The sequence below is a fragment of the Neopelma chrysocephalum genome, unplaced genomic scaffold (assembly GCF_003984885.1).
Source record: "Neopelma chrysocephalum unplaced genomic scaffold, ASM398488v2 Primary Assembly neopelma1_24, whole genome shotgun sequence".
Lineage (NCBI taxonomy): Eukaryota > Metazoa > Chordata > Aves > Passeriformes > Pipridae > Neopelma > Neopelma chrysocephalum.
Genome location: NW_020897693.1, coordinates 20,280,334 through 20,305,642, shown reverse-complemented (window position 1 = coordinate 20,305,642; position 25,309 = coordinate 20,280,334). Strand labels below are relative to the sequence as shown.

The 25,309-nt window shown below is 44.9% G+C and overlaps 2 protein-coding genes across 9 annotated transcripts in view; both read left to right on the top strand.

Annotated features, from left to right (window-relative positions):
- Positions 1-2,392: 2,392 nt before the first annotated feature.
- LOC113979786 (acyl-coenzyme A thioesterase 1-like) lies at positions 2,393-7,729 on the top strand. The gene is made up of 3 exons (XM_027707076.1): positions 2,393-3,314; positions 4,953-5,155; positions 6,890-7,729. The coding sequence occupies exons 1-3, from the start codon at positions 2,705-2,707 to the stop codon at positions 7,493-7,495; spliced, it is 1,419 nt and encodes a 472-aa protein (XP_027562877.1). The 5' UTR covers positions 2,393-2,704; the 3' UTR covers positions 7,496-7,729.
- Positions 7,730-8,725: 996 nt separating this feature from the next.
- The window catches only part of LOC113979793 (dynein light chain 1, axonemal-like), a 41,397-nt gene continuing 24,813 nt past the window's right edge, over positions 8,726-25,309 (top strand). For 5 of the 8 annotated variants that reach the window (XM_027707099.1, XM_027707093.1, XM_027707111.1 and 2 more), the window contains exons 1-6: positions 9,151-9,496; positions 12,301-12,503; positions 13,366-13,548; positions 19,705-19,743; positions 22,712-22,821; positions 23,488-23,543. In XM_027707099.1, the coding sequence (XP_027562900.1) occupies positions 9,253-9,496; positions 12,301-12,503; positions 13,366-13,548; positions 19,705-19,743; positions 22,712-22,821; positions 23,488-23,543 (835 nt within the window). In that variant the 5' untranslated portion in view covers positions 9,151-9,252. Of the gene's footprint in view, positions 8,815-8,955; positions 9,497-12,300; positions 12,504-13,365; positions 16,129-17,015; positions 17,105-19,704; positions 19,744-22,711; positions 22,822-23,487; positions 23,544-25,309 lie in introns of those variants that run through there. The other 3 variants (XM_027707118.1, XM_027707123.1, XM_027707081.1) reach the window with 3 other exon arrangements.

The window sequence follows — 25,309 nt, the reverse complement described above, 5'->3', positions numbered from 1 at the left end:
GTTACTCCAAAGGAGGTGAACTGTCTCGCCATGGCTGCCTTCCTGAAGAACATCACAGCCATTGCTTCCCTCAATGGCCCTGTGGCTGCTACATTTATTCCTCTCTGTTACAAGGATAAAACCATCCCCATTTTGACCACATATGAACAACATATCAAGGTCACCAATTCCAATATTCTTGATTGTTCTGATGTCCTTATTGACCCCTTTCAAACCCCTGGCAACTGAAGCCTGATCCCAATAGAGAAAGCTGAGGCACAGTTACTATTCATCACGGGAGAAGATGACCATGTTGTCAAAAGAAAGTATTATGCTACTGAAGTCTGCAAGCTTTTCCAGGCTCAAGGGAAGGAAAATTTTCAGATTCTCTCCTACCCTGGAACAGGGCACTGCATAGACCCTACCTTTTTCCCTTTGTACCCCATAGGAAACTATCCCATTTTTCACAAGTGGGCAGTCCTGGGTGAGGAGTTCAGGGCTTATTCTAAAGCTCAGGTTCATGCTTGGCCACAGATCCAGGCTTTTTTCCAGAAATATTTAAATGACAAGTAATGTGCAACAAGTGATGTGCAAGCAACACACAACTTTGAATAACTAGATCTGATAAATTCCGTTACAGTTATCAATCTAACAGCTTGTCTCAGCTGTACAATGACAGTATCTTCCATGACTTTACACATCCATAACTCAGAAAAGAAATGGGTTTGCCTTTTCTCTTCTTCCCTGAACCTTTTTGTTCAAGTGTCAAGAAAATGCATGGCATTTTTTGTCTTTTATAAAACACCTCATGTGCCAAATGCGCTGTTATGTTTCTTGGGGAGGTTCTATTCTCCTAATGCATTCTTGACAGTACTTTCCATATCACTGTGATCTCTACATGTACACACTCATACTTGAAAGCAACACCTCCCAAATGACAGTTTTGGAGCAGGGATTTCACTGTTGTTATGGTGAATGTCTCATTGCAAATGGAAATGTCTCTGATCTCTGTGCTGCTGGGAGTATGCAAAAATGGATGCTATAGCCAGGTTGCTGGACTGTTTCTAGTTTACCCTTGGGGAAGGTCGTTTGCCTTCTGTGCCTTCTTTCCATCTTCCCTTCACAATGCTGTGTTCTGGCTAGTGGATACTTCTGGGTCCAAGATGTAATGTAAAAAACTTCCTGCTGAATTTACAGTCATTGTGATCTTCTCCCACATGATGTGTAACATTTTAATCTTTGTTATTGGGTTGAGAATTGTAATAAAGGACTGAGATTTGAAAGCCATGGAGTCATTTGTTCTGTTTTGGTTAGAAGCAGGGTTTGCAACTTGACCAGTCTCTCATCCCAGGGTGAAACCTTGGGATTGCAGAAGCTTGGGATCAAGGGCTGCCCAGGTAGGAACAGGGCACCATAGAAGATAGCTCTCTTACCTTCACTCTTCCACTCCTCTTGTGTCACCAAGCATAGAGGAGAAGGAATGTTGCTGAAGCCTCCAGGACCTTTTCCCTTAGCATCTGCTCCAGCCTATGGTTAAGCTGGTGATCAAATCCAGTACTGTAAGGATTGTTCTTCTCAACAACAGGAGTAGTTACCACACATTGAGGGCTAGACACCAGACAACATGCCCAAATGCCAGATGACAAAGCACCTCATCTGTTTAGGAGAGAATGGGTAATCTCCACAGGGAAGGAAAGACTGCTGAGACTCTGTCCAACACCTCTGACCACTTAGTATTTCCAAACAGGACAATGCTCAGGATTCCCTCAGATGCTTCCACTTGTTTCACATCACTAAGTCAGACATAAGGAGTTCAGAGTGTGAGGCACTCCTACCTGCATCTCCAGGAAGAGTCTGGGAGCCTTAGGAAACAGCTGTCCCTCTGCAGCTCCTTTTGGATCAGAAAATCCAGCTCGGGGCAAGATGGACTGAATGGCCTTCTTTTTCAAAACCTTGCAAAATCCATTACTAGAAGAGCCAGATATTTCCTGACCTACCTAAAGAGTCTGTGAAATCACTCCCTCCTCATCCCTCCTGCACCACTGACGATCCTAACCATCCTTCCCAATTCACCTGGCTGTGCAGCTGCCAGGGCTGAGCAGAGCCTGGTGGAGACATAAGCCACCTTGCCCATGCCTTGGGGCACCCAATACAGAGGCAGAACCGGCAAGGAGAGGCGAAGCACTGCCGGGCTGGTGCTGGTGTGGTTTCTCCCCGCCCCTGCTGGGGCTGGCCCACGCTCCGGTCTCTCGGCTGAGCGGCACAGCACAGTTCGGCCCTACTCGGAGTCGCCGCCGGCGGGCAACAGCTCCGCGCTGCCCCATCTCTGTGCGGTCGGTCCCACACAGGCCCTTCGCTGCCCGGACAGTGAATCCCGACTGCGATTCTGCTCGGTGGCTCGTCAACACCTCTGCCCGTCCTGCCCCCGCCCGGTCCGGGGAAGCTCGGGAGGACACTGAGAAGCTCTGGGGCCAGGACAGGTCTCAAGAACTCGGTAGAGTTTGACAGAGAACCCTCCCATAGCCGGAAGGGCAGGGTCGAAGACAGAGGAGAGGCGAAGAGTAGGCAGGCAGGGCAGCAGGGAAGCAGGCCGGCGGGGCGAGGGACCTACCGCTCCGCTCCTTCCCGCAGGGTCTTATAGCGGCACTCCGGGATCGACCCCGACTCCGGTTCCGCGGGGACCTCCCCCAGAATCCGCCCCCAGAGGCGGGAACTACCCGGGGCAATGTGGCAGATCACTGCCCGCTCCCTGCGCCGGGCCAGCTCCCGTAGCTGGCAGAGGCGACTGTCCTGGCCCGGCCCCGCGCCTGCAGCCTCACGGTGCCGCAGCCCCGCGTGGACCCCCGGGACAGCCTCTGCCCGTGGACTCGCCTCCATGGCCCCCTCCATCCGCCTCTCGCCCGCCACCCGCAGCCTCTTCGATGAGCCGCTGGCCATCGCTGTGCAGGGCCTCGGCCCGCGGCAGCAGGTCACACTGAGGACATCCTTGCGGGACGAGAAGGGAGAGCTCTTCCAGGCCAGTGCCCGCTACCAGGCGGGGGACGACGGGGAGCTGGACCTAGCCCGCTGCCCTGCCCTGCCGGGAGGCAGCTTCTCCGGCCTGGAGCCCATGGGGCTGCTCTGGGCTTTGCAGCCCCAGAGGCCCTTCTGGCGGCTGGTGAAGCGGGACGTTCAGAGCCCCTTCCTCCTGCAGCTGGAGGTGTTTGAGGGCCACGGGAAGCCTCCAGGGCGCCTCCTGGCCCAGGCGCAGCACGAGCGGGCGTTCCTGCGGGACGGGGTGCGGAGAGTCCCGGTGCGAGAGGGGAGGATCCGGGCGACGCTTTTTCTGCCCCCCGGTGAGTACCGGCCGTGCCGGGCTCCTTCTCCCACTGGTGTTGCTCTGCTTTCGGCCCCGCGCTTCCAGGCCCGGAGCGTGACCCCTTCCAGGCTTCCGAAGCCTCGCCCTGCCAGCTGGCACTGGACACTTCTCAAGGAGCGGTCTGATCAGCCCAACCCTCTTTGGTCTGCTGGGCACACTCATTACGGAGAGCAGCTATATGTGCTGAAGCACACGTGAGTTTATTTAATTGATTCTTACTGGACATGAAGGCATTTATCACAATACCCTTCTTGTTCCCAAATGCTGTGGGAGGTGGTGTCAGCCAGTCTTCAAGATACCTTTCCTCTACCTGGCTGTTTCCCAGGGAATTCAGCTAGTAATTCTTTGAGTAAGTAGACGGTTGCTCTCCCAAACTATAGAGTTTAAGCCTGCTGCTTCCCTTTCCAGCCTCTCCACAGATCCTGAACTTAGTTATATCCTAGTTGCTGAAGCTCAAGGCAATCCAAGCTGTCTTTTGCTGCCACATTTGTCCCCAATTCTTCCTTGTTTGTGAGCAGAAGATTAAGGAAAGCATTAGACAGGTTTGCTCTTACAGTATTTTTGTCAGAAAGTAATCATTACGATGGTCTGTGAGGTTTTCAGATTGCCTGACAAATGCTGTGTTGTCCTCCCAGCAGCTGTCCAGATTTCTGCTAGTTGGCTGTAGGAAACCTCATTCCCTTGGTTGAGTGGTTTGCAGTAGCTGCACCACTGCCACACCCCATCTTTCCTTCCCCCTGTGATCCAAAGGCTTTCACCAAGCATGTCTCTGGAACCCCATGTACTCAAAGAGCTCCTCTATGTATCATGTGCTTTTCCCTTTCTTCCCTGTCTGTCCCTGCCAACTCCTCCATGATAGCGCTAAAATCATACAGCACGTCCCAGCCAGTGTCCTGGGCTCTGACTCAGCTGTAGCCTTGAGGCTGGAGGTGAATTTCCAGTTCTTCTTGCTTGTTGCCCATGTTCTCCATGTTAGTCTGCAGACACCTGAGGGAAGCCTCGCCTTCCCTCCTGAGCAGGAATGGGAGCCTCCCTCTTGGCCTCCTCCTTTCCATACTTTGTTAGCAGTTTGCAGCAATCCCTCTCAGCTTTGGACTTGTCCCCTGATGCACCTAATGTAAAGCTTCTCTTACCAGGTTAGCAAGGTTAGTTTCAGATACTTTTCTTCTCTTAATCCCAGAATAAATGGCCATAGTACATTTACACTGAAACTGAGAAGCTGAAATCATCAGAAGAGGAGATTTTTTTTGGATACTGAGAAATGCAGCAAGGAAAAGCCTCCTGGGTATAATTGAAGCAGAGCTTGATACCTTTGCAGCGAATTTACATCATACAGAAACTAGTTGTGACTGTCAAAAGATCAATTCTCTTCCAGCCACATGTTCCCTGATGTTATCCAGAACATTACCAGGCCTGCTAATTTTTGCTGACTTGTTTAATATTGAAGCAATGTAGCCATTTAATTAAAACTGGCACAGTAGTTTAGGACCCTTAACGCCATTCTGCTGCTTTAGGTTTTTTTCTTTTTTTAAAAAGACACATTCCTAGGCCTATGATATTGGCATATAACTTAAGAATTGTGGGTTAATGTGTCCTGTTATATGGTCTCTCGCAGGAAATGGCCCCTTTCCGGGAATTATTGACTTATATGGAACTGGAGGAGGACTCCCTGAATACAGGGCATGCCTGCTGGCCAACTATGGCTTTGCTGTGCTGGCTCTGGCTTACTACGGCTATGAAGATCTCCCCAAAGAGATGAAGGAATTCCACCTGGAATATTTTGAAGAAGCTGTAAACTATATGTTACAACGCACCCAGGTTGGTTTGTTCATTGACTCACTACAGTGAACTCTCATTATTTAGGTCCTGTCAGACTGCAGATGGGGCAGAGCTGCTGTATTTAAAATAGCATCACTGTTAAGTTGGCTGTGATTAATTTGTTTTATATCTTTAATTCCCATTACAATGGCTCTCTGGCAGCTTATTCCAATTCTTCCTTTTGAAGTGGCCAGGAGAAACAGTGACACATAAGTAACATACTGGTAATTTCTACTCCATTCAGCCCAGTGTCATAACTAGGGTGCTAGTTGCCTGGAGGCTTATTTGACTTCCAGCAGGGCTTTTAGGTTTATGCTCTGTAGAATGTCCTGCAGATCTTAATGTCCTTTTCAGCTGTGGAGCACACGATAACCTTCTGTGATACAAGTCTCAAGGAAGTCCACCAGTACACATTTGTTGCTGTGTATTTTATACGCTGTTAGAATCACTCTAAATGTTGTTATTTGGTGAGTGTGGGTTTTAGTAGCTAGTTGTGCACTTAGGGATCCTTCTAAGTCAACACCTCTTGAAAGAGAATCTGCTTGGATCTGCATCTCCTTGCAAGCAGCTGTGCATGACAATAGCTAGAACTGTACAAGGCAATACTTGGTTTCTCTGGAGAATGAAAACAAATACCTTCCTCAACCTCAGAAAGATGAGTACATGTCTTGGTTGCTTTTCAGAAGCCTTAACCTTAACTGCTCGTGCCACCTCTCTGCCCAAAAAAATCTGAAAATTGCTTCCACTTGCCTTTTTTTTTTTCCCTGAGAGCAGTACCATTGCCTCCCATTAACACCTCCACTCATACCCTCATCATGTTTTTAATGCGTTGCAAAGTTTCAGCTGTATTTTCTAATCTCTCCCTTTCCATGTTTCAAAGTCAGTGGGTTTAGAGCCTATAACACTGGTGATAAGATACGAAAGATACTAAATTTTGATGCTGTCTCAGAGCCTTTTTGCTCCTAAGGGTCTTTGGATTTTGAAGCAGTTGTGGTATTAGCTAACCTTCTTCCAATATCCTTGGAGGCTTTCAATACCTTGTAAGGTCATTTAATTTTTCTATTCTAGTTAATTTGCCTTGTGTAAAAGAAAATGAAGGTAACCTATTCTAGATTGACTCCAGAGGACTGTACAATTCTCTTAGAAAAATGGGTTTAATAGGTTATTTCTTTAAGATGCATTTTAATGAGTAAGGTACCTCAGAATGCTTCCTGTGAGTTAGACACCAAGCATACCGGAGAAGCGGGAGAGCTGCTGATGTGGAGCCTGCCACTCCATGTTATCTTCTTAATAGGGAAACCAAAGACAGTGGTTGAGTATAAGAAATACATTATCATAAGTGATGACAATATCATAGTCATTGCTGACTTTGAGCATTTTGCACTGAAAGAAAGCATTTGTAGAAGAAGCCTCCCCTTCTCCTTCCCTCAACTGCCTTATAGGCAAAGGGAATTTGGGACTGCACATCTGCAAACACAGCTGTATTCTCTGCTTCAGCACTGAACCCTGTAGCTTTGTTAGGTGATGATGCTGCAGTCCCAGTAGGGCTTAGGACCATAAATCAAGCACAGAACAGTGCCCAGGGTCCCTCAGATGTGGGCTCTGCAAACAGGACCTTATATGCCTGTACTTGGGGTCCAAATTTGGGACAGACACGGCTGCAAATGTGGCAACATCTTAAAGAAGTGGCACGCTTTGGTTCATTCCTTGTGGTTTCTCTTCTCTCACCTTCAGGTTAAAGGTCCAGGAATTGGGTTGCTTGGAATCTCAAAGGGTGGTGACCTGTGCACCTCCATGGCCTCCTTCCTAAAGGGCATCACAGCCACTGCCCTTATCAACGGCTCAGTGGCAAATGTGGGTGCAGTGCTCCGCTACAAGGACATCACCATTCCACCTCTTAATATCAATTTGAAACGCATCAAGGTCAGCAAGTCCGGGATTGCTGATATTTTTGATATATTGAACAACCCACTAGAAGGGCCTGACCAGCAAAGCTTCATCCCTTTGGAGAAGGCCGAGTGTCGCTTCTTGTTCATTGTTGGCCAGGATGATCGCAACTGGAAAAGCGAATTCTTTGCAGTTGAGGGGAGCAAACGTTTGCAAGCTCATGGGAAGGAAAAGCCTGAGATAGTCTGTTATCCTGGAGCAGGGCACTACATTGAACCTCCCTTTTTCCCAATGTGCGCAGCCTCAATGCATCTGCTAGTTGGCAAACCTGTGGAGTGGGGAGGGGAGCCCAAGGCACACTGTGAGGCACAGATAGATGCTTGGCAGCAGATCCAAGCTTTCTTCTGGAAACACCTCACAGGCAAGCCATCTGGAACATCCAGTAATCTGTGATGTGAAGTAGATTACGTTACAGATGAAGATGCTGGTGTTTCAAGATTGCTTTGTTAAATGGCTCAGAATGAGAACAAGGAACATCAGAGAATAAGCTATTGGGTTTCTTGGAGGATGACAGCAGGTGAAAGCATGAAAGCTGCTTGGTTTCTACACCCTCCTCTAACCTTGGTTAGAGGTTCTTGGCCTCCTGCTTTGTGTAGTATAGGATTAAAAGCTGTGGAAGACAAATGTGGTAAGGCTGGGTGTTCTTTGAATGTGAATTTAAGTGGAAGGTAACTTATCCAAGCTGAGAACTGGGGTGAAAATATACCTTGGCGTTCTCAGAGGAAACATATGCCATTGCCTTTACCAGAGGCAGCTTTGTGCGCTCATTCCAGTGTTCTAGTTTTTCTGGAAGCAGCAGTTCTCTCTTCCTGCCTCCAGTATTCTTTCTGTTCTCCCTATGCACGTCCCCGTCCTTTGTTGCTCATTCCCCTTCTCTCACACCACTAAAATGCCTTTACAATATCTAATATTTCACTTAGCAAAAGCAGCAATAATGTGCCTGCTCCTCAGGTAGCAAATCTCCCGTTCGTAGGCAACAACAGCCCCTAGCCTGATGTGACATTCTGGGCACATGTAGCAGAAATGAGACATTTTAACAGTTTTTGAACGTCTGTAAGCATAAGAAAACAAAAGACCCGGCCCTGTTGGTAGTCATCCTGGAGCCGCTCTCGGGCGTCTCCTCAGCTGGCCTGGGTATCCGGTCTAGGTCCGCAGCGCTGTTGGAGGGTAGCGTCTCCCTGCCTGTACAATCCCTTAGCGCCTGCTTCCAGAAGTTACGGGAAGCAGTCCGGCTGCGGGGCTGGCTCGGCGGCTCCATGAGGCGCCGGGTGCTGTGCGGGGGTAGGCAGGCTGGAAGGGGCGGTGGGGCGGCTGCCGTGCTGTGCCGGAGCCGGGCTCCGGCTGCATGTCTGGTTCTCTCTGAGCAGCGGGGGCAGCGGGGTGAGCTGTTAGCCCAGCCGGGGATCCTCGGTAACGTTCGGCACCCAGCCAGGGTTGGAGGAGAAGGCGCTGGATGTTGCCGGCGAGTTTGCGCTGGTGTATCCAAACACTTTGCACCCCCTAGTGCCTGACAGCGCGCGCGGGCCGCATCCAGCCTCGGCTCCTCCCCGTGCGTCAGGCGGGCTTTTGCATTCCCTGTGTTTGTAATAGCTTAAAGTGAAACTTTAGCCGCTGCCCTAGTCGGTTGGACGGCTTGGGGGAGGCGGGAGCGGCCCGCGGCTGGCGACCCTTCCCGGCTTCGCTGCTCCAGTCGCTTGGATGGTTTGGGAGAGGTGGGAGCAACCCGGGGCTGTCCGCCTTTCCCGGCGGCGGGGAGGGGCTCTTCTCTCGATTGGGGCCTCCTGGAGGGGGCGGCGGCTGCGGTACTGATATTGCGGGCGGCGCGACGGCTCCGCGCAGCTGCTGCCGCCGCCATGTGGAGAGCGCTCTCCGCCGCTCCCGCCGCCCCGGCGCGGGCCCTGCTGCGCGCCCGGCCGTCCCGGCGGGCGGCCAGCCTGGCCGTGTCCCCCGCCGCCGGCCCGGCCGACGAGCAGGTGGAGACGCGGGTGGCAGGGCTGAGCCCGGGGCAGCCGGTGACTCTGCGGGCTCTGGCGGCCGGTGACCGCGGCTGCCTCTTCCAGTCGTGCGCGCACTATCGAGCGGACAGCCGCGGGGAGCTGCACCTGGGCACGGACGCCTCCCACGGCGGGGACTACACCGGCGTGGAGCCCATGGGGCTCTTCTGGAGCCTCGCCCCCGCCGCCATGGAGCGGCCGTACCAGCGCCTCGTTCCCCGCAGCACCGACGCCCCGATGAAGGTGGAGGTGTTGGTCCACCAGGGCCACAGCCCGCCCGGCGCCATGCCCGGGCCCGTGGTGGCCAAGACCGAGGTGGAGAGGTGGTTCATGGCCCCCGGCGTGCGAAGGATCCGGCTGAAGGAAGGAGTCGTAAGGGGCTCCCTCTTTCTGCCGCCGGGTGAGTGTCCCGGCCGGAGGCCTTCGCTCCGGGGCTGGCGGAACCCCCTGGTTTCTCTGACCGGAGCAGGGAAAGTCTCGCAGAACAGAAACATACATCTGCCACCCGCGGAATCCGTATTCCGTCAATGAGCCGAACGCCCTCCTGCAGACAGGTGGCCGGTTTTTTTCCCCGAAACCTTACGGAGATTCTCCCGAGTGCTTGTCGGGACAAGGCCCGGCTTGTGCGTGTCCTGGTCCTTCTCGGCGGCACGGGGCAGGCGGCTCTTGCGGGACGGGAAGGAACTGAAGGAGAACAGGGGTTCTAGAGTTTACATCGCTGCGCTCTGCCTGCGGTTTTTCAGTAGGTTGGATGTTTGTTCTGGTCTACCAGAATATGTAACATTCAGAAAAGCTGATGCGTTTCATTGTATGAGACTGTGCTGAATGTCCCAATCAGAGGCATTTTTCTTCCATGTGAAACACATGCCAGTAAGCAAAGCAACAGAAGAGCTTCTAGAAAATACACTTATTCCCCCTCTGTTACATCGGAGCCAACGCTGAGTTAGTAATTGGGTTACTTTGTGGTAAACAGGCAGAATAGATTTATCAGCAAGTTCTGCCTGTTCTGCTTGTGGGATGGTTGTGCTTTATGAGGTGTGATATTCTGATGGGCTCCTAGTGGTATTGGAAAACAAAACTTTACACCAGTGATGTCGTTTGTATGCTTTAGCCATGATCTAAACTTCTTGTAGTTCCCTGACTGTTGTGCTACAGGAACTGCACTCCACATTACCTCTAATTTAAATCTACTTGGTTCAGCAGCTCCTGTAAGTATCCCTACAGTATTAGGTATTTAAGTATTTTCAGTGAATTTCCAAACCAATATTTTTTTTATCTATTTAGATGTGGATCCAAAGTTCACTGAAGAAAAAAACAACAGCAGAGATTGAACTTTGAATTTCAGATGTTTAGTCAGCATGCTGGATTTTCCATCTCTGAGACATGATTGTTTTGCTATCCTGCCTTAGAGAATGAGTTTGATTTCTGCTGAGCTCAGTGGAAATCCAGAGATCTGCAAGATAGAACTGTGTTTTCCCCTTTAGGAAGTTTGGCATTGTAATAGTGTGGAAAAGTCTGGAATTATTGCTTAAATGATATTGGCATCCCTCGTGATGGAGGATCCAGTTACAGCATTACTACTATACCCTCCTTTGCTCCAGGGACAAAAAAATGTTAATACTGTTAAGATAGGAATCTTAAATGTGAACCATTCTTAGTAAAAGTGAAATGATGTGAGTGGGCTTATGCTGTAGTTTTGATATGAAAAATTTCTAGATTTGCGCATAAGAGTTAAGGTGTGGGGTTTTGTTTCTTTGTTTTTAAACAGTAGTAAATTTGTCTATCGTGTTTTATCCTGCTTTTCAGTGAGCTATGCAGAAACTATACTTGGGCATGTGTAGGCACTCAGGGAGGCAGTCCAGGATCCTTGTATAAGTTTAAGTTTCTCTTCATGAGAGAAACAGTCATGCTTGACTGTGTTCTGATTACGTGTTCTTGCTAGAAAGCTTTCTGGGTAGGGGTGATAAATAAATTACGTATTTTCCAGCCATGTAGGCTGACTGCTGTTAACCGAAAGTTCCTGTTGATCATGGCATGATAAATTTATCCCAACATATTTTCTCTCAAGAATATTGAACTTCTATGAAAAAAAGATCAGAACTGAAAGAGAGAGAACACAAAAGCATGGTTCAGTCCCTTTCTGACTTCATAACGCTTTAATTTAGGAGGTTTCCACCATCTAGCATGTCTTGTCCAAAACTTCCTTTTCTCAAGTGTGTTGAAGTCAGAGATCTTTTCTTTAGTGCATACAGGTAATGTCAGAGAGTTAGCACTCTCTTGCACAAGTGGGTCCTTTTTGTGAGATGGTTGTAGTGAGCTGGATCCAGGTACATCAGAGGTGATGTCTTGTGGCCAGGGAAAAAAAAAAAAGAAAAAAAGAAATTGCTTGCTTGGGGTCTTTATAACTCCACGAGGTAGTATCCTTAGCCTTTTAACCCAAGATCTGCTGGCTTGGCATACCAACATGGTACAACACAACCTTGGCTGCAAACACATGGCTGTTTAAAATTGCAGTTCTGATTATTTCTGTAGTTTTGCGGGACAAATTGTACACATGTATGTGCACATTTATCTGTATATCAGTCATGCGCGTGTAACCACACCCATAACAGCTCTCAGTTTTACCCTCCGTCTGGTCACATCTGCAGTAGCAGTTCTCCTACCAAGTGTTACAGTGCTGATGTTGAGATAGAGCTAGTTAAGTTGGTTGATTTTGTTTAGCAATTGGTGTCTCTTTGCTGTGCTTTGCTCAGTGCAGTTTATTCCAGAGTTTACGTAAGTTTTGTAGAATTGACTTTGAGGGATTAGTGCTCTTTGCTCATTACTTATGAGCTTGCACTTTGTTAATTAAGATATGACATATTTGTGGGGAAAATAGCAGACTTAGGGTATGATTGTTCTGAAGGCGAGAGGTTAAGACCATTGAAAAATACATTTAGAACAGTTGTTTTTGATTTTTTTAAAGGAAAAAAAAAGTCTAACTTCAGATATTTTTGCAGGACTTTAAAGACCTATTCTTAGTTTGAAATAGCTGAAATGGGATACAGCGCTGGTTCTCTTAATCTCTACTGCGCAAATGGAAAAGTAATGAGCATTAATAGCAAATGTCTTAAGCATTCTATATTTTGTTGTTCACTCTTCACCAGATAGTTTTTAGTGTCCTGTTTGTTAACTTGTCCTCTATACCACTTCTTTTTAATATAGGGGATGGCCCCTTTCCAGGAGTGATTGACATGTATGGTGATGAAGGAGGCTTGATTGAACTTAGATCCAGTCTCCTGGCTACCCGTGGTTTTGCTGCTCTTTCTCTGCCATATTTTGACTTTGAAGATCTTCCTAAGGTCATGAAAGAACTCAAACTCGAGTACTTTGAGGAGGCAGCTAGATTCCTACAGCGTCACCCAAAAGTGAGTGTAATGAGAGATCTCTTGGGACAAGGGAGGATTCAGCAGTCATGCCCAAGTGGTGGTGGTGATTGGTTTTTTGTTGTTTTTTTTTTTGTTTGGTTGGTTGGGTTTTTTTGAGTATCAGTTTCTGCTGAGCAGGTTTAGGCCTAATAGTGGGAAAATTGTAGACACTGCATAGGTGGCTATGCATATGACTGTGAGAGTGAATTTATTCCAGCACAAACTGTCTGTTAAATAAATTCATGCTAGAAACTAGAAGACTGCTGATCATTAGGATGGTGAAGTGCTGGAATGTCCTCCAAACAGGAGCAGTGGTGATAGTTTTTTTTTTTAATAAAAGCAATTAGTTTAAGAGAGGATGATACAAAGCTGCTCAACAGTCATTGAAAGAATGGATTCGATGGTTTGGGATGTTGCTTTCAGTTTTACTTTCCAGGCTAGAAAAAGACAAGATTAAATGCTACTTATTAATCCTTCAAATGCAATCTGTAAGGTTACTTTATTTGCCTGAGACAACACATGCTTGAATTTCTTGCTACCTGTTTTGGGAAAAAGAGAAAAATTTTGTATCAACATATGCAGTAGGGCCCAGGTGAGGATCAAGTGATGGTACATCTTATGCCTGTCTCTGAGATTTTCCGTGGGGTTTGACAGCTCTTGATGTCTCTGAAAAATAAGACAGTAAACAGAGGAGGAGCCTGGGTCCAGGCTGTAGCTTTCCAACAGGTCACATCAATAATTAACCTAACCTTTCCCTTTTTTAATAACACAACTCCAAAGTCACTTAATGGCTAATCGCATTATAATGCATACTTCCTTTATTCTTTTCTTCCTCTCTTTTCCACCCCCATCTTATCTGAAGGTGAAAGGACCAGGAGTTGGAGTGATTGGGACTGGAAAAGGGGCAGAATTAGCACTCTCCATGATCACCTTCCTGCCAGAAGTCGTGGCTGCTGTCTCCATCTCTGGCTGTAGTTCAAACACAGTTGCAGACCTCCATTACGGTGAGATGACTCTGCCTGGGCTGCGTTTTGATATGAACAAGGTCAGTGTCTCTGACACTGGTGTATTTGATATTTTTGAAGCTCTGGAGGATCCAATGAATCCTGCTAATTCTCCTTGCACGATCCCCATTGAAAAAGCAGAAGGACACTTTCTCTTAGTGGTAGGGGAAGATGATCGTATGTGGAAGAGCTCCTTATATGCTGAGCTGGCAATCAGGCGTCTACGCCAGCACGGGAAGGAGAACTTTGAACTCTTGAGTTATCCAGGAGCAGGTCACCGAATTGATCCTCCCTCTACTCCATTTTGTCATGTAGCTATGGATCGTGTTTTGGGGGTGCCTGTTCTGGGGGGTGGAGAGAGCAAAGCACATGCCCATGCACAGGAACACTCCTGGGGAAAGATTCAGGAGTTTCTGCGCTTGCATTTGGGATGAACATTTACACACATGCAAGCTGTTGCGGAACTGCAAGGACTAAACTTGAGCCACCAAAATGACTGGTGAATTGGAGGGACTGACTGAGAAAAACCTTGAAATGTGAAATAACCAAATGACTACTTAGCTACAAGTATAAATCCAAAAAGAAAGAGATTTATTTGGATCAGCCTAAGTTATTTTAACTAGGTACACAGAGGAGAAGTGAAACAATAAGCAGGCTGCACTGTGGTATAAATTTGACAGCCCAAAGTGGTCATGATAGGAAGAAAAAAAGTATCTGAAGAGCGTAGTAGGTACTTGTTTGCTTGCAGTATTTATGACTTGGAGAATGTTCACAGCCAGCCTGCACCCTCAGTAATGACAGACAGGATCACCCCTGGGGAATGATGGATGATAAACTTTGACATCAGAATGATGAATGATTCTGGCTTTGAGTCCTCAGTTACCTTAGCCCAGAACTCAGATTTACAGCCATAAACACCTTGGAAATGTTTTCTATTTGCAGGAAGCTGGAGATGTCTATTTGCAATGAGGCTTGTATACTTAGTATACCTTATGTAGTGGTCTTCTGGTGACACAGGCTGTTTCTTTCCAAGAAAAACTACCTGTAGCATGAGAAAATGAAGAGTACTTTTCCTGTCATCCAGGGAGAACAGCGGCACTAGCACTGTGTTGTATTGGGGATATAACTACTTGTTCCTGTAATGTCTTGGATTGGCATTTGACACTCAGGGTATTAGAATTCTGTTGGATAGGTTAGAGCATGGCTAAATGCAGCCAGTAAGTAAGGGATTAATTACTCTTGGACCTTTTTAGTAATGATGTCAACAGATGCTGACAGTTGTTCTTAGGGAGGAAGCAGAGTTGAGAGACAAAAAACCTTGCCTGTAGAAGATTTAAACTGACTGTAAAAAGCTGTCACCTTATGGCGATGATTAACTTAGAGTCATAATTCTTAAAAAAAAAAAGCTAAACAAAAAAACCCAACCTAACTAACAGTGCCCTCCAAAAAAACCCTGAACTCAAATCTAGGATATCTTTTCCATCACTGCCTGAGATCGTTTTTTTTTTCATCCGAGTTAATTTTTGGCTAGTACCTTATTTTTCCCCACTATTCAGGTAGAAAGAAACAACTTCTTCCCAAATGAGTTGATCTGTTTAAAGGGTCTTGCTGAAATGGTGCCAGTGCAGCAGGCCTGTTTAATGAGGACCTCTATCAAGACAATTTCTCCTTCCAAAGTCATTTTGTCAGACCAGTTTGAGAGCTGCCCAGGAAGATACAAACCCTTCAATTCTGGTAATCAGTTTTGTTTTGCTCTCAGGGATCTTCTCTCTCCAGTTAACTGTCATGATGCTGCTGCTCAGGTCTTATTAGCTTTCTGCAACTTATTACTCCTTATCATTTGATTAAAGTCACATGTTCTTTACACACAATCAATGCCAATTGAACAATTTATCCATTTTTACGATTCTTTACAAGAGAAGCCTCATCCTGCTAACTCCACACAAGATGTCTTCATACCTAGTCTCTAAACTTCCTCACTAGCTGAGGAGGCTTTTGCCAAGTCATATCTAGTGCTTGAACATCCGCTAACACCAGCAGCCCCAGAAGTCCAGGACCACAGCCTGCTGTGATGTGCTTGTTGGTGTCACTGATACTTGGTACCCTGCCTTTTTTCTAGACTCATTACAAGTGGCAGCCACAGAGGAGAGGGTTGTCTGAAGGTTTCCGTTTGTCTGTCTGCCTTGTCCTGTGCATCTTCAGTAGTCAGAGCTGTGTAATTAATTGTGCAAGAGAAGCACCTCCCCTAACCCTGTTTTGTCACTCTCCCAGCGCCAATACCTGTGTGTCCACGCTGCAGTCGTACCTCAGCATATGCATTGGTATGCAAGATTGCAATCTGGAGGATCAGGAAGTAAATGTTAATTTATAAATAAAAGCCAGGTAGGTTAAGAGTCCTCACACTTAATTTCTAAAGCACAAACCTTTAAAATAATTCAGTGTTAGATTTGGTCAGATATATGCGATTTGAAAGAGAAGTAAAACGCTTTATTAAAAAACAACCTTGTGTAAGAATTTGATGTTAGATTTTTGTTTCTGAATAGTTCATTTGTTTGGAAAACTGAATGATACTTTGTTTAAAAAGGAGGAAAAAAATAAAAAGAATGTAATTTTACTTTGAAGATCCTTTTATGAATGGGTCAGGGTCAGGGTATTCCTGGACAAAATAATTCATAGAAGGGCCTGTAGAAAACCAGCCAACTTTTGCACTAGCATTTTGTATATTTACAATGCTACCTGGAGACCAAAGACGCATTGCTGACCCTGCAGAAAACATAGCTGTTTCCTGAAGTGTACATTAAACTGAGTGTCTGTGGCCTTAGTTAAAGCCACGTTATTTATATAGGTTTACATTCACAGAATCACAGAATTGTTAGGATTGAAAGAGACCTGGACATCGTCTAGTCCAACTGCCCTGCCAAGAAGGGGTCACCCAGAGTAGGACACACAGGAGTATGTCCAGGTGGGTTTTGAATGTCTCCAGAGAGGGAAACTCCATGACCTCCCTGGGCAGCCTGTGCCAGTGTTCTGCCACCCTCAATGTAAAGAAGTTCTTCCTCGTGTTGAGATGCAACTTCTTGTGTTTCAGTTTGTGGCCATTGTCACTGGATACCATTCTCTTGACACCCACCTTTGAGATACTTCTAGGCCATTGATGAGATCCCCTCTCGGACTTCTCATCTCTAGACTATTCAGGCTCAGATCCTGCAGTCTCTCCTCATAAGAGAGATGTTCCAGACCCCTAATCATCTTTATGGCCCTCCTCTGAACCTTCTCCAGTAGCTCCTTTTCTTTCTCGTACTGAGGAGCCCAGTACTGGACAGAGTAATTCCTTGCCAGGCAAAGCTCCCATCACGTTCCATTGGGACTAGTGCTCGGGGGGCTGGATTAGCTGCACCGGCCACCTCTGGGAGGCCTCACAGCCGCCCGTGGGGTCCCAAAGCGCCCGGGGCGGCCGCCTTCCCCGGGCCGGGCCCGCACAGTGTCCCCCGCCGCGTCCCACAAGGCGCCGCGGCCGCCGCCCCCGACGCGAGTTCCGGGCCGGGGCGTTCCCGCGCCCGTAGCAACCGGAGCGTTCGCGGTAGCAACGGCACCATGGTGGGTCCTGCGGCGGGGGCGGCCGGGCGGCACCGCGGCCCGCCGGCGGCTGGGAGGGCGCGGGACGGACTGGGACCCGGCGGCGCGGGGCTGGTTCCGCGGGTGGTGTGTGAGCGGCGTCCCCCCGGGGCCGCTGCCCAGCGGTCCCTGGGCCGGCGGTGGCGGTGGCGGAGCCCTCCGCGGCCGGGCCCTGCCGAGCAGCCCGGGCTCGACGTGAGATGTCCGGGGGGCAGCTCGGGGCTCGGGGCGGCGGCTGAGGCGTGGTGGCCTGATGCTGTGCCTTGGGAAAGGGGCATTTCGGGATAGGCGAAAGAAGCGGGGAGTCTGGGGTGTCATCGCACACAAACCTCAGCGTTTTTAAAGCAGCAGTGTCTGCGATCACTACAGCGATTAGGTTGTTGTCGGTTGCTGTGCAATTCCGATTTCCTCTATTGAACATATAAATAAATGTTTCCAAATTAAGGCGAAGTGTCGCTGTTTTGCTTTTTCCTTGGGGACTAAATTTTGTAAATAGTCTATGTCCATCTGCCGTGTTTAGGGAGGGGAAATACTTCTTGTTATAACTATTGTAATACAAGTATGGTTATTTTTTCCCCTTAAGGTATTTTGTTTCTTGTTCCTGCCGTGTTGATGGCGACTCTTCAGGGTGACAATTGATCACTTGGCGTTTTGAGTATTTTAAGTATTATGACTTTCTTTAGTCTAAATACCTGTATAAAATTGTTCAATATGCAGGTAGAGGAACCCTGAAAATAAGCTGCTCGCAGGGAAGTTTCCTTTAGGTAATCTTGCTTGGCAGAAGATACTCATTATTTATCTACAGAAATTTCAAGTTCACCTCAAAGAGAATGAAATCTCTGACATGTGTTCTCCAAATAACCCACTGTGCTGATGTCCATGTTTCCAGCAACTCAGCAGAGATAAGTCAGCAGAGGTCAGGAAAGAAACTGCTTCTTGTGCTCAGATGGATCCAATCCGGTTTTAGGCATGACTTAGAAACAGAAGCAGATATTGGTCATATAAATCCATTTCTGCCTTCAACATGAGTGACCAAGATCAAGTACCCAAGTGCTGTACTGATTTACTGCCATAATTATGAAAACAGCAATGAAGTTCTGTCCAGAAAACCCAATTAGCTGGAAGCCCCTTGTTTTTGCTGGCACACTGGTAGCTGTTAATTGGATTGCATGAGGCTATTGGAATGGGAATTAAGGATGTGATTTTCTGAACAGGAAGAGGTCATGCAGCTGTTTATCTGTGGCAGACACTGAGGAGATCCTGCCTGGCACAAGTTTGCCGAGTCATCTCCAATGGGACCATGAACTAGCTGTCAGTTGGTATAGACCAGAAACAAATACTTGTCAATGGGCAGAAGCAGCTGGAACATCTGAGGATGCCCAGTGATACATGTCTAAGTGGAGGTGTGTATCGGTGATTGAGGTGCATGCTCAGGCTCCCTGGTGTTGCTGGGTCTTGGTGGTTGCTGGGTGTTCAGTGGCTGTGGCCATTTTTTATATGCAGCTGCCTCAGCTATTGTCTTTTGCCCTGAGACCAGTGTTTCCAGTGGTCCAGAGTAAAGTACCCCACACTAGAGCTCTGTGGTTGAGGTGGTTGCCTGTAAGATTTTGGGTGGAAGTTAGTTTGTTGGGTTTAACTTTTACTGTAGGGGTTTTTTTTATATCTGAATACCCGAAAGACTGCTTTTATCCGCACGTGATAGTGCTACACATAAGAGCAACAGAGATGCCAAAACTAGAGTCCTTCTATATTTGTACAAAGGAGGCTGTCGATCAGTGTTTGTGAAAGATTGGTCTCTGAAACCTTTTTAATCCAAAAGCCATCTTGGAATATGTTTAGTGTTTAGAGAAGCATTAAATATGTTGTTTATATACTACTGTTTTGGATATCTTCATGTGGTTTTATAAGGCTCTGATGTGAGACAGAAAAGTTGGAGTTAGTGACAACAGGAAGTTGGTCAGTGGGTCAGTCCCTAAATAGCCTTGTACAGCAGCTCTCAGATTTTTCAACCTGAATAATACGTTTTCACATCATATGATGCAACTCTATGCAAAGCAATTGGAAAAAAACACCAAATATAAACAATCCCAATTGCTCTTTAGTTTTGGCAAGATGTACCTCATTTTCCTCAGTGAATCTGAAGAAGGCTGTATCATTCTGTGTGCTCACAGATTTGCTTTCAAACAGGAAGTTGCTAATGGACAATAGAAAGTGTGAGGGTTTAAGAGCATTAGACCACAATTTTCAGTGCAGTAGCTTCTTATGCTGTTGAATTGAATTTCACCATCAGAGCTAACAAGCAGTGTCCCATGGGGCAGAGAGTAAGATAGGAGCATAATGTCCTGACATTAAGCCCATCATTTGCTTCTGAAAATGCTGCCAAGTACCTCAGAAAACAAATTTATGGTACACTGAGGGTTTCCAGCTTCTTCAACTCAGCTGACACAAGGCAATACAAGAAAGTGGTAGAAGGGGATAGACAAACAGGATAGGGAGAGAGAAGGGAGAGGAAATAGATTTGCAGAGAACAAGCCAATTATAAATTTGCAATGAATATTCATTTAAATTTGTTTCATTTTTAGGCCAAAGCAACAACTATCAAAGAAGCTCTAGCCAAATGGGTAAGTACTAGAACAGTGTCTAGCTGCTTTGCAGTACTCTGCGGCATGGGGTTTGACTGTATTCAGCTAAATTTGTTTTTCAAACATTGTAGGAAATACATTTGCTTGAAACATCTGCTTTAAGAAGTTTCACAAAATAAAATGTTGATTACTGTTGTTGTATAATACATTCTGTTGCATTTTCTGTATGTTCTTGTTAAATTGATATGACTGGTAAAGATGAGTCTGTTTTTCTCTCCTGCCTCATTCTGCTGCGTATGCATTGGCGTGAAGCTACAAAGGGACTTAAAGTTGGAGATGTCTTATGTTTTAATTATGCTCTTTTCACTTTACCTGACTGTAGTCCTTCCCACAGAACAAACAAGTATGAAATTTTCACTATACTGAATTCAGTGAAACTTCTACATGTCTTTTGGCATGTTGTCCCTCATATTGTGCAAAGCTTAACTCAGAATCTGAGTTTCTTGCTTGTTTTTCCTCTTAAAGTACTGTGTTAATACAGAAGGTCATTAGTTTCGTGGTGACTGACCTGGTCTTTTAGAAAACTGTGTGTTGGCAAGGGTGTGAATATAATTTCAAATGATAATGTAGGATGCTCTGGGGTCAGGTTCGCAGTCCAGTAAAATCAGTGAGACTCTTTCCCCAGTCTCAGTGAATTTTAGATAAGGGCACAGAGGTGCCACTCCGTGTACATGCACTCCCCCACTATTTCTGGCCAGCTGCTAGAGCAAGGTTTTATAAATATTTTGGTCTCTAGAAATCTGGATGTGAGACAGCATGGGCGGGTACACTTGAAAGACAGAAGATCTGTACTATCATCAGCTCAAGGTACTAGCCTGGAATTGAAGACTATTTTCATTCTGAATTTTATCATTGTTTAGTACCTTCAGTATTTCAGGGGTTTCCCAGTTATGTTGACATGTCCCACAAACTTCACTCCTGCTCTCCTAATAAGAGCTAGAATGCAACAACTTGTGGACATTAGCGTTACTAGAGGTGTGAACTGAGTGTTAAAAAAATTTGCTCTTCCTCCCTCACTCTTTCTGCCCTTCACAACCTCAGCTCTGTGTTGCGTAGTGAAGATTTATTTTCCATTTGCTTCTCTGTCACACGTCTCTTAGAGATAATAGGCCTGTGTCAATGAGTTTCCATTAATGTTAGGCATGAAGTGCTGAATTTGCTTTTCCATTCAGATTATTGGAGGTGGGTCTAAATCTTCCTTTTACTATTCCTAATCTGGGTCCCATGTGACTTGTACGATTGGATCTGGTGTTGTGTTGCATTCTGCGTGTTTTTCTTCCCTTTGGCATAAGGGTTTACTATGCCCTACAGCCAGCTTGACATTAGGTAAATCAAAGCAGCTTTAAATCAAAGCAGCTTCAACTTAGCAAATATATAACCTATTCTTAAAAAAGTGTGTCTGTTCTACCTGTGGTTTCTCTATGGCATATTGTGGTTGTGCAGCTGACCTTTCTTCCAGAAGTATTTGGCAATCAGGATGAATTTTCTTCCTGCAGGTGCTTACTGCTGTCCAGAGTCTGTGTTGGAAGCTCTCTCCCTTTCATGTTTTTAAGGCAAAATGTAGTTTTATTTATGAACCAATAGATTAGAAACTGAGCATAAATGCAAATAGATACAGTGTTGTTCTTAGAAAAGAAAGTGGAAGTTTCACATTCATACAGTGATTTAGTTTATATACATATAGCCATATTCTAGCAAAACATCTGACGTGCTTATTTGCTAAATCGCTAATTATGGGTAAAAATACTGTCACACTGAATTTGGACAGAATCTAGAATATAAGTAATTGTACAAGACAACATGCTAATTTTTTATTACATTAAGATTCCTGAAGTATTTTGGGTTCATAAAAGGGAAAATAACATTATCAAAACCTGATCTTCTGCTATGGGATTCTTAAAGCTTTCTGGGATAGGATTAATTTCATTACAAAGTAGCCATATAAACCAGGCCACACTCAGCTCTCTCTCTTTTCAGTAGCTGCCTAAAATGGGGGAGAAAACAAGAGTCCTTGTTTTGAAAGCACTGAGGTTTCTCCTTTGTTAATGGACCTCCAGTCCTCCCACTGAACACTGAGTGAATTGACAAAATGCTCCCTTTGTGCTGTCAGGGAGGCAGCTGTCCAAACTGTTGCTACTCTCTAAACAGATACTTGTTCCAAGTGTTTAGCCAATAATTGCCATCACTTCAGAATTTTAAAAGATTTAATAGAGTATGTTTTTTAATAAACCCAGATGCTGAAGTTATTTGGCCATGTTTCTAAGGCTTTGAACTTTACTAAGTATTTAATTTAGAAAATTATCAGCCTAGGTTGTAAAAAGGAAATTCATCTTTTGCTGTATCCTCTTAAGTGTGAAATCTTCCCCCACTCTTTTTTAATGGCTAATCACAATTTTTTTTTTAGATTCTTAACTCTATGAATCTGTTGAGGTTTTCCCCCCCAAAAAACCCCACTCCCCTATGTTCAGTTTGTGTTGTGAGTTAGGTGTGAGTTCTGAGGTCTCTGGATGAAGTGAGAAGGAGATTTTTCTAGCAGAGCTTTTAAGACTCTGCTTCTGCTACAGATTGGCCAAGGCTGATGTTTCCTATATGTTAGTCTCCATGGAAATACCTTAATTCGGAATTTTAAACCTCTGTCTATTTTCCATTCTTTACAGCACAGGACTCCTCAATTAAGTTCATTTAATAAACACAACTTTTAAGAAAGCATATGTAATGTGTAAGTTCTTTTGCTATTTTGAAAATAAGGTAGCCTTCCCTTTTTGTGCTACACCATCAGGAATCTTGATAAACAGGATTCAAAATGCTTTCTCTTTTCAGTAATATCTTTTAGTAGTATATTGGAATTATTTCTATAGTAATTGCTTTTGTAGTAATTTTTAAATATAGTAATTTTTGGTAATTGCATGTAGCAGTGAGCCTCTTCCTCACCTTCTCTTTTCTTTAGGAAGAAAAAAATGGCCAGAAGGCTTCAGAGGCAAAGGAGGTAAAACTGTACGGTCAGGTTCCTCCTGTAGAGAAGATGGATGAATCTCTCTCCACACTTGTTAACTGCGAGTAAGTTCAATTAAAAACAAATTGGAAACAAAATATTCTCTTCATTCTTTTTTTCAGTTTTTGTGCTGTCCACTATGCAAACATGTATTTACTATGTTTAAGTGTAGCCTTCAAAGCAGCAGCTTTCTCTTTTTTTTTTTTTGCCTCAGCTGAGCTTCTCTTTCCACAAACAGTTGCTCTTTTTAATTCACAGATCCCTGCGACTTAACTCAGAAAATGTTAGGGTAGATTCTGTATTAATATTTGTCCCCAGAAAAATGGTATATAATTACAGGTCTGTGTTTGGAGTCTGTCAACTAACTGGCACATTTATGATCCACTCCAAAACTTTGGAAAAAAAAAAAAAGCGGGGATTTAAGCAGGACTTTCAGAAAGAGATTAGAGCCACTTTAAAAATAAACATCTATGCATTTGATAAGGCTAGGCACCAAAAGATAATTCAGTATGTCATATAAGTACCTCATGGTATTTTCCCAGAAGCTAAATAAAGTTCAAGAAGCCTTGATGGTTTGAGGATATTTTGAGTCTGTTAACACACACAGTCAGTTCACCATCTATTGAGAGAACAAGAGAAAATTATTTCTAATGCAGTGGTGTTTAGATGTGGAATTCTTCCAATATAGTGATCCCATATATACTGTGAATTGATTATTCTTGCTTTTAAAGGAAACTATCGCTGTCTACAAACTGCATTGAAAGAATCGCCAACTTGAACAACCTAAGTAAGTGACAAGCCAGCCAGCCATAATGTTTGTTTTCTAGTTGTTTGTTAGGATATATACTGTCATTTGTTATATGTATCCAGCTTTATTTAGTCCTATTCTTATCCTTTTTTATTCCTTCCTCTTAGAACACTACAATTACAATGTTAGAATTATCAGTCTTACTGGAGAATTCATGCTTAGCAGTAATGGTGTATTGAAACAGGTATCCCTGCACTAGCCTTGACAGTTGTCTTACTGCAAGTTTAACAGAAAAAAACAAAAAATTCCCTTCAGTAAGCACTTCAGTACCCTCCAGTGGGCCTCACTGTGCTATTCAACACCTCATCAATTCTAGAGTGATGTAATGACCGTTTTCCACACTCATGATGGATATAGTCTGCAGTTCAACAACTCCACAATTGCCTTATTGCTTGAAGTGAGGTTGGAGTGTTGTAGACCTGGATGGAAAAATGTCATTCCACTTTGCAGAGGATTGGATGTACTTGGTTTCATTTTGTTCATGCTTTATAAATGGATGTGCCACTTGTCTAGAAGTAGAACTTTTCTTTCTTGGACAGCTGTCTATCAAACTCATTGAGCTACTAACTTCAGGACAGAAGTCTTAATGGTCTGTCGTCAAGACTTTGATTCTGTGGCATGAGGATGGCAAAGAGCTGCAGGTTTTGGGGTGGAGCTTCCAGGCTTTTCTGTTCCCATTAACATGCCAGTGGACAGACAAGGAACCTGGAATCTTGTCCTCTCCAACTGCACATCAATAGGTTTCTCAAAGAGCTTTATGAACTTAATTATTTTCATAATATGCTCAGACTTCAAAAAATTTGCAAATTCTAATCAGGGAAAAAATATTCCAATAGTCTTTCCAATTAACTGTACTGTAATACTTCAATTTGAGTAACTCTATCATGAGAGAAAATAATTAGCCACTTATACATAAAAGTGAAATCAACTAAATTTTTGTGGGATCAAACATTAAAAGCTTTTAAAGCATCTTTAATATTTATATTAATAAAAAGTGGATTCAAAGCATCCAGTCTGTACCAAATACTTGATCCTAAAGCCTACAGCTTCTGTCTCTTAAAGGTACAGCAAATGAGGAACTCATGTCTGTTGGCTTCTGTGAAAGAGAGGGATAGCAGTACTTACAGCTATAAACAGGGTGCTAATTATTACGTACTTGCTTTTGCTTATTTCAAAGAGGAAGACGAGAAACCATTTTAAGGATCTACACTGTTTTCAGATGGAAAATATTATTATAATGTATATACCTGATATGGTAGTTATGTCAAGTAGATAATTCTGTCTAAATGATCGCGCCCCTGTATCTGTACACAAGGAAGAGGTTTTAGATGACAGCAACAAGTGTTAGTTTTGTGTTTTAGAGAGTATAAATATTCCATGAGGGAGGTTTTTATTCCCTTAAAATATATAATATCTCAGAACAAGAGTGATAAAAAACAGTAACAGCAGTTGGAAACAATTTTAAGACATGGCTTTTTAAGCAATCTGTCATTTTGGTATTTGTGTCCTTTCATTTCTCACAGATTTCAAAAGCTAGGGCAAACCTGTAATTTATAAATGTGAGTTACAGAAAGAATAGCTGGCTAGATCAAAAGACCATCTCCCAGCATTCTCCCTCATGGATGGGGATACTTGGATATATTCTGGAGAATATTAGCTATAGTAGGCATAAAATAGTTTAGACTTAGTTTAAACATGAAATTTTAGACTTACTGGTTATGATTCTTTATTTTTGAGCATGGTCG

Coding starts and splice junctions, on each gene's coding strand:
- LOC113979786 (XM_027707076.1), top strand. CDS start 2,705: ATGTGGCAGATCACTGCCCGCTCCCTGCGCCGGGCCAGCTCCCGTAGC. Junction 3,315..4,952: donor GACGCTTTTTCTGCCCCCCG/GTGAGTACCGGC, acceptor GGTCTCTCGCAG/GAAATGGCCCCTTTCCGGGA. Junction 5,156..6,889: donor ATATGTTACAACGCACCCAG/GTTGGTTTGTTC, acceptor TCTCACCTTCAG/GTTAAAGGTCCAGGAATTGG.